This window comes from Chelonus insularis, unplaced genomic scaffold, assembly GCF_013357705.1.
Source record: "Chelonus insularis isolate UGA/USDA-ARS -01 unplaced genomic scaffold, ASM1335770v1 contig_533_pilon, whole genome shotgun sequence".
Taxonomy (NCBI): Eukaryota; Metazoa; Arthropoda; class Insecta; order Hymenoptera; family Braconidae; genus Chelonus; species Chelonus insularis.
In genome coordinates this window covers 27,703-41,160 of record NW_023276629.1, presented here as the reverse complement: position 1 = coordinate 41,160, position 13,458 = coordinate 27,703, and the positions used below count along the sequence as shown (strand labels likewise).

Genomic DNA, 13,458 nt, shown 5'->3' with positions numbered 1-13,458 from the left:
AATTAAAAAATATTAGTACTTTTCAGTGATCTGGGTGTGATCCGAAAGTTCCACACTACTAACTTCCCAGTGGAAAGAATGATAAAATTTAGCTAGTTCACTATTTCTTTCAGTTTTTTGATTCTACATAAAAAATGGCTTGACCGATTTCGCTGAAAATCTAATCAGTTCTAACTTGCTTAATTATGTGTCGAATGCAATTGGTCCCACATCGATATCACTTTTTGTTCTCGAGATAATTGAGGCGAAAAATAATTCCGAACGTACATACGAACAAAATTCGGGATTCGCAAAATCGGACCCATTACAATAACTTCCCACTGGGAAGTCAAAAAAATATGACGTCGCTAATTTTTTTGGCTGGGAATTAATCCATTAAATTCAGCGCATTTTTTTCTACAAAATGAGCCCGGTTTGACTTGTGCCACGAAATTTTTCATTAACCCTGTTTTCTGCTGCACATTGACCGAACTACTAGATGTTTATTAAATGTTGCGAACAGTTTGTTTTTTTTTGTCATAATAATATAACAAAACTTTCGATTTTATTTTCAGTTTAGAGGTTAGTAAATTGAGAAATTTTGCCCTGCAGAGGACAATATGCATGTTGGCATGTGCACAAACAATTTTTTCTTACTACTTCGGTCGAAAGTACGTATTTTGATCCCTGGTTTCAGAGAAGAAAATCTAATTTTTATTCCTTGGTCAAGCTGTTCGCGCGCCATCTAGCATAGCGGGAGTAAAAATTTAGCCGCGTACACCGACACACAATACATACGTAAAAATATCCCCTCTATAATACTACCACTAGAACCCGCGACGCGTGCATCCATAACTTCGACGTTTACTTGCAATGATATAACCTCACATTTTGTTCACACTCATTAAACGCTAATTTTAATTAATAAATTATACTCATAGAGTTGTAATCAATAAAGTGTAGTGAAAGTAAAGTAAAGTATAAGAAGTAAAAAAATGCATGCATAATTACTTTTAAAAAATGACTATTACTATCTAAGCTATAATTGATAAAATTATCTCAGTTGTTATAAAAATATTTGTAATTGTAATACGAATAAATAGCCATGTTTAAAATGTAAGCTCTATTTGTAGAAGTATTTGATTTGATGCCTGCCCCCGACCAGCAACACTCGCTTCGCTCATGCTGCAAATGTCGGGGCAGGCATCAATATCTATTATCTAACACATGTCATTGTTCCGTACTTTCGACCGGGTAGCAAGAAAAATAGTATACATTACACGGGAAGAAAGTTTGAGAGCCCTGCCCTGCGCGCCATCTTGCCCTCGGCTTCGCCTCGGACAAGATGGTGCGCAGGGAAGGAAACTCAAACTTTCTTCCCTTGTAGTGTAAAATACTATTTTCATTCTATAGTAGAACCAAAAAAATATTCAAATATATATGAGGAAAATACGTTAGGCTTTATTTCTTTTGAACAGGGAGTGAAATCCGAAATTTACGTGGGGATATGAAAACATTGTTTGATTAATTCTGACAATTTCCTGATTTTTCTGGTTGTTTTTAATTCTATTTTTGCATAATAATTCCTTTGTTTAATACTGTTTTTTATGACCATATTTTCCGCAATATGCTGATGTATTCACTGAGCATGAATTTTATAGCACCCTGTATTAATGCATGTTTATTTTTAATGAGTCTTTGGTTGATATCAATATTGAGTCCGAATAATAGCGAAAAATTCCGTGCTTATCAGGAGTTATAGTAAATATATATGGCAAAAAATGAATGGTAAATCACGTTTAACTGGTAATAAACGTTTAATGGAATCAGATGAATGGAATGTATCATATCAATCAATAATTTTGGTTAGAACAATAACTTATAGTACAGTGACTTATTCGGAAATCAATAAAGTAAGGTATATAGTGAAGATATGTTACATAAATTCATAGACACATATTTATCATTTAATAATATAAATATATATATTTTTCCAGTTAAACCATTGATAATAGAGTGCAAACTAAGTGGTAAATGTGAAACTCACCTTGACTCGTTGCAGATCAATAGGGTTCATAATTGTGCCCTGAAAGAACTCCACTGTAGTAAAGTGCCGTTTGAATAGCCCCTCCAACTCGAGATCTGGTGGCTTCCTATTTGGTCCGACATATTATAATTTATAGTTAAATTTTCACCTTTATTAATTGCACTCCGCATAGATCCATCCGGTAGAATTAATTATAAATATAGTAATAGTAATAGTATTATTAATAGCAGTTGTGGTAATAATAATAATTAAAATTATATAAAAGCTTTAAATAAATAATTTTAAATAATAATTTGTCTTACTGCCTTTGTTGTATTTGTATTCAATCCAAAGCTTCAATACAATTATTGTAAATCAATCGTATACATGTAGTAAACGCGGAAAGTTAAAACACCATTTTGAAAATACATCAGTTTGAAGAACAGTTTAAATAAGAAAAGTATTTTGTAATGAAACTTATGCAACAATACAAGAGTAATTAAACAAAAAGTCTTAACTTTCCGAGTTCGCTTTTGAGTGTTTATCTAAATATTTAATGATTAAATATGTACTACCAGCACATGAACCTGCAGAAATAAAAATTCAATACAGCATACCATGCATCATAGTTCTGCAAATGTTTGCTTCTCTACGTGCTATGTATATATAAAATATAACTAATTAGTATCAAATTTACATTGGCCGAGTTGTATTTTCATTCATATGAAGGTCAATAAACCTATTTAAAAACATAGACCTGCGTGGGTTTGAGATTTCATAAATTCAAAAAACGCGCCTTGATTATTTATCTATCGTAATGAAATAATGATAACGAAAAATTTTTTCATGTGACGTATATATGCTGGAAATAGAAAGCATAATTTTTACATACTTATGTATGATTTTTCTTTTTAAAGAATACAAAGATAGGGTTTTCTTTTTCATTTTATCTTTAATGAACCTCTGCAGTATTTTAACATTTAATGAACTTTATATTTCAATGCTACGCTGATAAACAGATTAATACGATTCATAAAATGACTTTTTAGAGGGGTAAATCCATATAAAGATAACTTTATTGCTTGGAAAATTTTACATTCTTTTGAACCCTCTAATTTTATTAAGTATATTGAAAGAGTGGGGAGTTTAAAATATTTACGTAACTATTATTCTTTTCTTCACCTTCTAATCCTTCATTTTTTTACCGACTATAAATAATCAAATGGATGAGATTTAAGTGTACATCATATTTCCAAAACTTCATTTACTATTTATACAAACTATTTATATTTATGCTTTCTGTACCCAACATATATTCACACAATATGCATATATTCTTATTCAAAATGACGAACTCTATAAAATATTTTATTTCAAAGTGATCCATAATATAAATTTAATAAAATGATTATCACAATTTATAAATTAAATTTTAACTTCGAATGCTCTCCTATGTTCCCTTACATCTCACTATAAGCCTAGTAATTGAGATTTTAAGACAGTTGATTCATTATTAATAATTTTTATTATCAATTACTATTTACCATACCATTATTAATGATAGGTTTGTTTCTCAGCTTTATTGCTCTTAGATTCTCATAATATTTTTCCTTAGCAGGCCTATGTAATTACATAGTAGCAAGTAGCACTTCAATCTAAATTAAAAGTTGTATTGTTTTGATAACATAATAAAAATATTAACTGCAATATAGGATAAAAAATTTCTCTACAATAGCGCGTAATAAATTGAGCATTTAAAATAATAAATTGAAGTCATAGCTGCTAGAAAAGAAGTTAATTGAACTTTAGTTTTTTTGTTTTGTTTTCAAATATCAATATTTTTACTAGTGTCATATACAGATTGCTAATATGGTTAAACGATAAACAGTGCAATTGACTTGGAAGAATCGATCCATCAAGTTGCCCCCAGGTGTAAATAGTAATTGTCCTATAAGTAAAAAGAATGCAAAATAATTGTGATAATGAATATGGAGGTGAGTCTCTGTTTGACGTGTAGAATTTTCGTGTATTCTTGAGGGTACCTTAACACGTTCTAAATCCACTGCATTCATCATAGTTCCCTGAAAAAATTCCACCGTTGTGTAATGTCTCTTCAAAAGACCTTCCAGTTCAAGATCAGGCTCTTTTCTGGAAGCATAGGCAACTTTTCATGATAAGCTGACAATGAGGACAGAATAAAATAAGAATCTTTCAAACTTTCTCTTTTTTACGAATATTTATACTCCCAATATGTTATTATGAACAAGTACCATTTACTTATCTTGTACTTAAAAATAATTCATGTTCTAATTACTATTACCTTTTAAATTAGTAAATTAGGGATGACAATAAATTCAATTTTCGCATTCACCTAATAATCCTATTAATTTTTACATTCACTGAGAGAAATATATAGTTGCATGTACTATTAATAGTTTAGTTTAGTTAGGACTCAACTATTTCTTGTCCAATACGAAATTAACTCAAGATTGTAAATTCAACTATGAGACTCAACTATTAATTTATTAGAGTATCCAATTAATGATTTGATCTTTGTTCTGAAGAGTGCCTTCTCAGTAAAGTATAATTAATTACTTAAAAAGAAAAACTCAAATTTGTTGTTGCAATCGTTTAGATAATTTTTTGATGTGAAAAATAAAAACAATCGAAACAGTTTCTGTTAATGTTATAACCTGAATCCAAGTATTTTTTTTTATTAATAAAAACCTTAATAACAAGCGGTGGAAGCAAGGGAATAGATGTAACAGGAACACCGAAGAAGAAGAAAGTAAGCAGGTAAAGAGAAGAAAAAAATCAATAATAAAAAATAGAGACGCCAGGAAAAGGATCTACGTAAAGGCAGCTCAGGTAAAAACCATGTGGGGGACATAGAGCTTCAGAGCGCATGCTAGATAGACACAGGTGAATCCTGCGTGGGGCACTAGAGCCAAAAGATGCGCCGGACACTGACCAAAAGGAGAAGGGAAAAATTGCGTAGATGATTGGAGGAAATTAGGGCTAGGCCTAAATAATTAAATTAATTAAAACTTTGGATTGGAGAACGCCAATCGAGAAGCTTCCAAAATATGCGCGAAAAGCACCTTAAAAAGCGCAGACTTGGACACAAGAGACACTCTCTTCCAAATTTTTACTGGGCACGGTGCAAATCCGAACTCAGCTTGATATAATTTTTCAAACTCAGAATACTTTTAAATTAATTCTTGATTCAATTCTAAAATTCAAAAATAAATTTTTGGGCTTGAAATATACTCATTTGAGATTAAATAATCCTAAGTGGATTTTCTCAAATAAATTGCATATTTAAATTCATTTTTATTTATCTCTTAACAAATATTATTAAAACAAAAATCGGGAGTGTAAGAAGAAAGAAGATCAGTCAACTAGAAGGCTTTAGCGAAGATTTCCAACGAGCCAATGACAACCTTTCACCAAGACAGCCATAAAACCATAAACTCATCTCAACAACGCCGAAAGACGCCGCACCAACGCCGAGAGCCGAGAATCGAAGCGTCAACCAAACCAAGCAACTGCAGCCTTTCACGCGTATACAACCTTCTGCTACCTAGCTACCAGTTAGCCAAGCTGTAAAATAATTTAGTGAGTAAAAAGATGACAGAAATTAAATAAAGAATTAACTATCATAAAAACAAATCTCTATCTTTCTTTGAGCAAATTTAAAGCACTAAGAACCTTTCCTCTTTCTTTAATTCTCCATCTAAAGTATATTCTGCGTGGTCTCCGCACCCATGGTGAGTAGAGGACGATTCCCCTCCGTTTAATTGAATTTTTAGCAAAATTGCTCGAGTGATTTTTTACATAGAATAAAAAAAGCTAAAAATAGGTGAACTAACCAATTTCCCCTCACGATCTGAATTTCTAACTTCGTCCCGAGTAGAATTTATTTTAGGCATGCCTAAATACCTATTGGACCCTTATTGGGAATTAAATGGGTTAGCGTAAATGAGGCATTCCCAACCTATGCCTGATCAATTTGTTTTTTGGATGAAATAAAAGTTACCCAATTTCGCACTACCCAATAACTTCTCAATTACAACCTTATAAACATAACTGAAACGATGTCTTAGTTCGTCATTTATTACGAAATGTTTATCAGATCCGCAGCAGGCTAACAAAAATTACATCTAAATTAGGCACATATTACATTAGCCTCATTAAAATGTTTGAAGAACGAATCAAAAATTTGTCAGGATGAATTCGAAATAAATTTGTTACAATATAAAAGATCTACATTAAATCAAGTATTTTCTTTAAATTCCAATAACGAAGTATTTTAATAATATGAATATTTTCAGATATCCTGTTTTCTTTAAATAATAATTAATTGTTTTTATTAAAGCTTAACTGGATTATGTTGACTAGAAATATATTATAGTTTCAGAAAAAATAAATAATTTAAAGGTATGAAAATATTGAAATCATTAACATTATTTATTATTGAGATTTAAAGTAAATAATGATTTATATGATTCTTTTAAACAATGATACATATGGATTCGTTCATATTAATATAATAGTAAACATTTTTTAATTGAGTGAATAGCCGAGCGAGTAAAGGCACTGGTCTTAGATGCGAGCAAGCTAGCGATCGTAGGTTCGTCGAATCCCTCAAGGAACAAATTTCAATATATGTATTTTCGCGGAAATTTCATTAAAATATGTTTAATAATTAGTATTTCAACAATATAAAATCATAAAAAATGAGATAATCATTCGAATTGGGTGCGAACTCTTTCCCAAAAATAAATTCTACTCGGGTTGTTTCTTCCTACTGGAAAGTTTGTCGTATGAGTCTCCCGGATCGTATCCAGATCGTTGTTTTTTTTTTTTTGTTATTTTGAATTATACTTTAAAATATAATAAGTAAATGTTAAAAATAGATATTGAATACATTCGTTTAAATTTGTACATGTGTTTTGACTTCGGCGACTCTATTCTATCAACGACTTAGCATTTTTCTCCCCATTGAATAACTTTAAGAATAAATGTCTATCCTGTCTGGATGCTCCGAAAACACAGGTTTTTTGCGTGTATTAGTTTTAATAACCGATTAAGATACATTAGAATGAGAATATTCTACAGAAAAAGAACAACGCAGTGACCAATTATTTACAGTAGCTATTGAGAATTAATCTTTAGTGTAACTCGAGTACAATTTTTACAGAAACCTCGTTGATGCTGGGAAAACTGCAAACGCTGATGAATGTTATGTAGCAACTCAGAAGTAACGCTGATTAGCGATCATATTTCCACATCACATGATTGTGAATTACGTCTAGTAAATATTTCAGGCAATCACTGTATGTGAACACCATAATCTTCAGACAATTCAATATTTCTACTGAAAATCAGACTACTTGTGGTGCAGTTACCAATCTTGGAAAACTTAAAACTTTCCAATAACTTTCTACTTATCAGTAAACTCTTCTTAAAAACCATCATTGCACTCAAGATAATTTATAGACAATTCATACACGGAGAAAAAATTCCAATAAAAATTACCGTGCTCAGCACAACAATCCACGCGCAAATGTCAATTCCCTAAAAAATTAAGACAACCTTCAAAGAAAAATTAGTAATCCTTTTAAAATTTTTATTATAGATTCAATATTTATTAAGAAGAGTAAAAGTAAAAATTCTTATGCAGCACGGTAATATTCGATAAATATTAATTTTTATTCAAACTTTAAACAAAAATTAGTAAGTGACTAGAAAAAAATGAGAATCTGTATATAATTTATTATGATCCGTGTGGTAGGAAAAATTCGGGTGCTCTCCTATAATTTTTTCTATTCTCGAGAGTTTCCGTGCTGGGTCGGGAATCTTCGAATTATCGGTCCAACACAATCTTTCTTTGTATTGTAAGACCGTTCACACAATCAAAAACATAAGCCGTAAAACGTACAATTTAAGACGTACGCGTGCATACTAACATCATAATAAGTTAAAAATTGGTTTGTACGCATGCGTACATCTTACGGCTTTTGTTTTTGATTGTGTGAACACCCTCAGTGCTATAGTTACTTTTTCCATATTGTAAACAAAGATGACATTCATATTTTTCGTTACGATTCAATATTGGCGGCAACACGTTATATCTTAACAATTTATGATAAGCTTAAACGGATTGACGCGGTGGACTCATGGGTAAGCGTCAGCTTGACACACGATGGGTCGCGGGTTCGAGTCCCGGCCGAGACAAAAGTCATTTATATGATTTTTCTCGGGCCACCGTGAGCGGGAGAGGAAGATCTCTTCGGAGAGCCGGGTGGTTGTATCGACGACACAGGTTTTCTGCGTAAGATCCCGATCGTAGGGATAGGGGGGGGGGCAGTATTGTAAAACGTGTGCCGTATTTCATTCCAACGAATTAATTAGTTAAGAAAGTTAATTATCAATGAACCTAATTTATTTATTTATTTGTTTATATAACCAAAAAAATTATCACTAAACTTAAATAAAATTGTTTGTCGGTTACGTAGTTATCACAGCTAACGTTACTAAATTTTCAGGTGCTGTGGAACACTAAATTTTCTGGTGCTGCCAAAGTAATTTTCAAAAAACTGAATGATACATTTTCTTATGTAACTTATAATTTTTGTATGTTGATCATTACTTTTTACTTTTCAGTAAGTTTGAACTCACATTCTTGAGCAGCACGGTAATTTTTGTATGGATTTTTAAATAAAAATTAACGGAATTTTTTCTCCGTGTAGCTTCAGTTATCAATGAACTTAATACAGCCAATTCAGCAATGATACTCTATCATCATATTATTACCTCATATTTAATTCATTTCAAATTTTCTAGCTACTCGAAATCAGAACACCATGTCTTATCAAATCTTTTTAATAACGTTATTAAGAACGAATGAATATTTAAAATCAATTTTAGAAAAACTTCTATGTATTATTTGAATTCAAAGTATTTTAATGAGAAGGCACGCTCAATACATGTTAATATGAACTCCAACATCAATTATTTTTGTAATTAAACTGCATATTTATAAGTTGTTACTGTAAAAGCTGACATGGAAACCTGTATGTTAATATAATAAAAAAATAAAATATTGAGTTTTCAGCAACAGAAATGCTTGAAGTGGACCTGGAGTGCAGTCTTCATCAATGACATTAAATACTTACTCCAATTTACTTTTTAGCCGTTTAATTATATACATATTGAAAGATATATATTATTTCCAGAAATCATAATATTACCCATGTTTAAGTATTTTATATACTCATAAACATACCTATGTAAAAAGACGACCTCAACATCGACATCTTCACGATCTTCGTGTAAAAAATCCTTGAGGAAGTGTGAAACAGACTCGTAGGTGATGTGGCCGCACACAACAATGTGTCTGCCAACATAATAAATTTATTAGCTTTTTCCTACATCAAATATAAAATTATTTATTAAAACAATCAATTTATTCTTTTCTACTTTTATTTCAAGCCATTAACTAATAATAAACTAATCAAAGTCGATATTTACGGGCTAGCAATTTTTTTTATCGTGATTGTTATTTGTTGTAGTGATTTTCCCAAATGGATATCAATTATTTGATTTTTTTCTTCAATGTAAAAAAAAAAAAAAATAAAGTGATGAAATTCAATTGTATACACCTATAGAAGGATTTATTTGAAACAAACAGACTGATTTATTTAATGCAAACAATTAGTTTGGATCACTAAATAAGTATATATCACGTATTAATATACTATTAATTATAAATACCTATCTTTAATGTATACCTTAAAATGTATCCTTCATTTTTTATATTCTAATAATGCTTCCTGTACTAATAAAAACGAGATATATATAATTTCTCAAAAATAATCGATTTTATTGACCGATTTGAAAAGTTGAATAATCCTAAATCAACTAATCAAAATAATTATCTCTATACAATCTCAGTCGATGTGGTAAATACTTGTTTCATCCTTTTCTTAAATAATTTTTAAAAAATTTATTCGATTCGAATAAATCCTTCTACTAGTGAGTTAATGGGTCTAATTTTCACAGTGACAAGCATACAAATTGAACAAACAACTTGAATTATTGCCAGCACGCAATATCAGTTACGAAGACAAAGGGCTTATATAAATAATAATAATAATAATAATAATAATAATAATAAATAAATAAATAAATAAGTATTACAGAATCCTATAATTAGTGTCAAGATGCGGGTGATATACTCAATCAAATGGCTAAAAACTTACCAAAAATTTATCAATTGTAATTGGAGTTTAATCGCATTTAGCTGACTTTAAATAGGATTCAAACTAATTCTACATTTATTTACAATTATGTTAACTATTATAAATATACGTTAATTTTTTTTAATTTGCAAAAAACAAATAGTATTGTAATAATCAAGGCAAACGGGATTAATTGGTGAAGGTGCAGGCTTGTTTGTGTATTTTTTTTCGATTATTGTTTTGATGTGTATCCAAAAAAATATTTGTCAAGCATTGATCAATTTTATCTACTTTTAAAAAAGGATAGTTTTCAATATCTGATACTGATTTCTTAACTCCTACAGATACACGTTAATATGTAAAAAGTATATTCATTTTTACTTTGTAGCCTTTTAGAATAATTTACTTTCTTCCATCAATGATATTGATAATGTAGTTAATTTCGTGTCAATACTACGTATTTAATTGGTAAAGAAATCAGTACAAAATAACTAACTCTGTTTTATTCATGTATCTAGTTGTAAAACTTTTGATTCTAAGTAGTTTAATTCTCTGAAAGTGTTAAATGTAAGAATAAAAATAAATAAAATGGCTAGTGAAAGAAATTAAATAATCAGATAGTTTTTTTTTCTTTAAATAACTCAAAATTATAATTTTCAAAAACATTTTTTGAAGAAAAAAAAAACAGAATAGTATATTGTGTACCAAAAGAAGAAAACTTTAATGCTCCGTAAAAAAAATTTTTTCCGTCTTCAACTTGAAAAGAAGTTACATAAATTATTATGTTTTATTTTGACTTTCAATTTTACATATACGATTTACGATCACACTACGATAAAAAGTTCATTTAAATTTAGAGTACAGAAAAATGAATCTTTCTGTCTTGCAACAAATAACAATGTTCGTTTGCACGTGCATACAAATAGATTTGCTATGTTAAGCAAAACAGAAATAACACTTTACTGACTTCTTTGCGGTAAAAAAAATGAAAATTTCCATAAAAGTGTAATGGAAATAATAATCATGTTATAATAGAATCGATAAAATATTTCTTTATTGAATTGAAATTTTTTTTCTATATTCAAGGGATCAAATAATCTACCCGTAATTGTAAATAAAACAGATTAAAGACAAAAAAGTCAATAAATAAAACAAAATAAAAATGTGACATTTTGATTTATATGAGACTTCGAGTGGTAATGAATGATTAAAGGTGAAAATTGAATGTTTGTGTATGTAAATGAACTTTTGCTGTTCATAATAAGAGTATTCATGATATCGATAAATAACATCGTGATTGTAACGTCATGTAAACAAAAAATATGCGAATCACGACAGATTAATTTTATTTATGACATTTATATTTTGCATTATCCTTAAAAGCGATAAACAAATTGCAATGCCAATTTGCTACATTTCCTTGCAGTACTCTTTTAAATATATTGTAGAGAAAAACAATCCAAATTTTCACATTGTAAAATTTAATTAAATTATTGATTCATATTTTAATAAAAATTGCTAGAATTTTTTTAGTAATGCGATAAATGAAACATGCACTTTAAAAAATGTACTATTTGTGAAGTGTAGCAATCAGCATTGTATATGCAAAAGCGTATGCATTATAACTTGTATACTTTACTTAATATTTTTTAACAAATATATTCGGTTTATGACAGTTTGTATTTCATTAATAATATCAAAACCATTTTAGTTTTCGGTTAAAAATATTTAAAAATTACAAGAAACGAGCTCAATTTTTAAATCGCTGTTCAATTATTCAACTATTATACGTAAAAAAAAATGAAAATCCTGAATTACACATTACAATTATCACACTGCTTACTATGTATTGAACTCAGTAAATTCACACTCTGTACTTTCTTTGTCAAATAAATATTAACAAATTAGATAATTATTAATGATATATAACGGACACGAAGTCGATCATAGAATTTACTGACTAAAACACCAAGGATAACATTTAACTGACGTATAACAGTGGGAGTTTTTAAATGCATTTAATGCAAAGGTTGCATGCTGGATATTAAAAGGGCTTTTTGCACTTAGAGACAAACATAACTTTGTATGGATTTCTTTATTAAACTTATGTTGGTATCCTAAAATGATAGTATTTTTTTAGTCATAAATTGTTAACATTAATTGTATCAATCTATCAATCATCATTTCAGCTCTCCTTTATTCGATTATTTTGCAAATACCAACTAAATAAAAATAATAAAAGATTAAAAAATCATGTTGATTTATTGGTGAAATAACAAATAAACTATTCCATTTATCTGTATGTCTTTTCAATTGAAAATATAATCATAATATATACTAAGTAACGAAGGAATAAAATTATTTAAATGTTTATTTGACAATCTTATATAGATAGTTGACAATCGAAATTTAGTTATAAAAAATGTTAGTTTTTTTATGGAACAAAATACAATTGAACGAGAAACTGCCCATTGTGAAATTACATTTGTCTCAAGTGCAGTTCATGTGAACAAACAAGCTAACACCAGTTGCTAGGTGTAGGTTGATAGTTTCTGTGGTTGTGTAAGGATTTAAAGTGAACAGAAGGCTAAATGAATTTATGAGAGAGATAAAGACTTTAATCAAACAAAATAAAAATAATTCATTAAGATGTGAATTAGTTATCAAAAATTAACTCGAATATTGGTATTTTTGGATTACAGGAATCTTTTTTACCTTAAGTCTTGAGAAGATATTTTTAAAAATTAGTGACATTTTAATAAAAATTCTAATAATAATTGAGATTCAAGTACTACTCCGCTGATTATAGTGATAAACTAAGGGTGACATTTAAAGTAAAAATATCTCATTTGGAATTATATTCAAAAACAAAACCAGAATAAAAATAGAAAAGAAAAAAAAGAAAGCTCTCTCAAGGATATATAGGAATTCGTAAGTGATTGTGGTAGTTATTTGTGGGAAGCTAGTTGGTTTGTGTCTCACCTGCGACCTCGCTCGTTCTTCAAAGTGCCGCCGTACTTGTTTCGCGTCCCGATCAGGTCAATTATCTCGGGGATACAACTGGCGAATATGGCCTACACCACGTGATAGAACAGAACACAACACTCGCATCAATATACATTTGAGAGGATTTTATTATTTAAATAGTCGTCGTGTATCAGTCTTGTGACAGTCTTTTATCGTCAGGAATATTTACAATATTTTTGA

At 29.5% G+C, this 13,458-nt stretch overlaps 1 protein-coding gene across 1 annotated transcript in view; it reads right to left on the bottom strand.

Annotated features, from left to right (window-relative positions):
* Positions 1-13,458, bottom strand: part of LOC118070154 (calcium-activated potassium channel slowpoke-like) — a 104,488-nt gene that overhangs the window by 73,545 nt on the left and 17,485 nt on the right. The window contains exons 5-6 of the mRNA XM_035088586.1: positions 9,297-9,407; positions 2,027-2,132 (exon numbers count right to left, since the gene is read on the bottom strand). Coding sequence (XP_034944477.1) covers positions 2,027-2,132; positions 9,297-9,407 — 217 coding nt within the window. The remainder of the gene's footprint in view (positions 1-2,026; positions 2,133-9,296; positions 9,408-13,458) is intronic.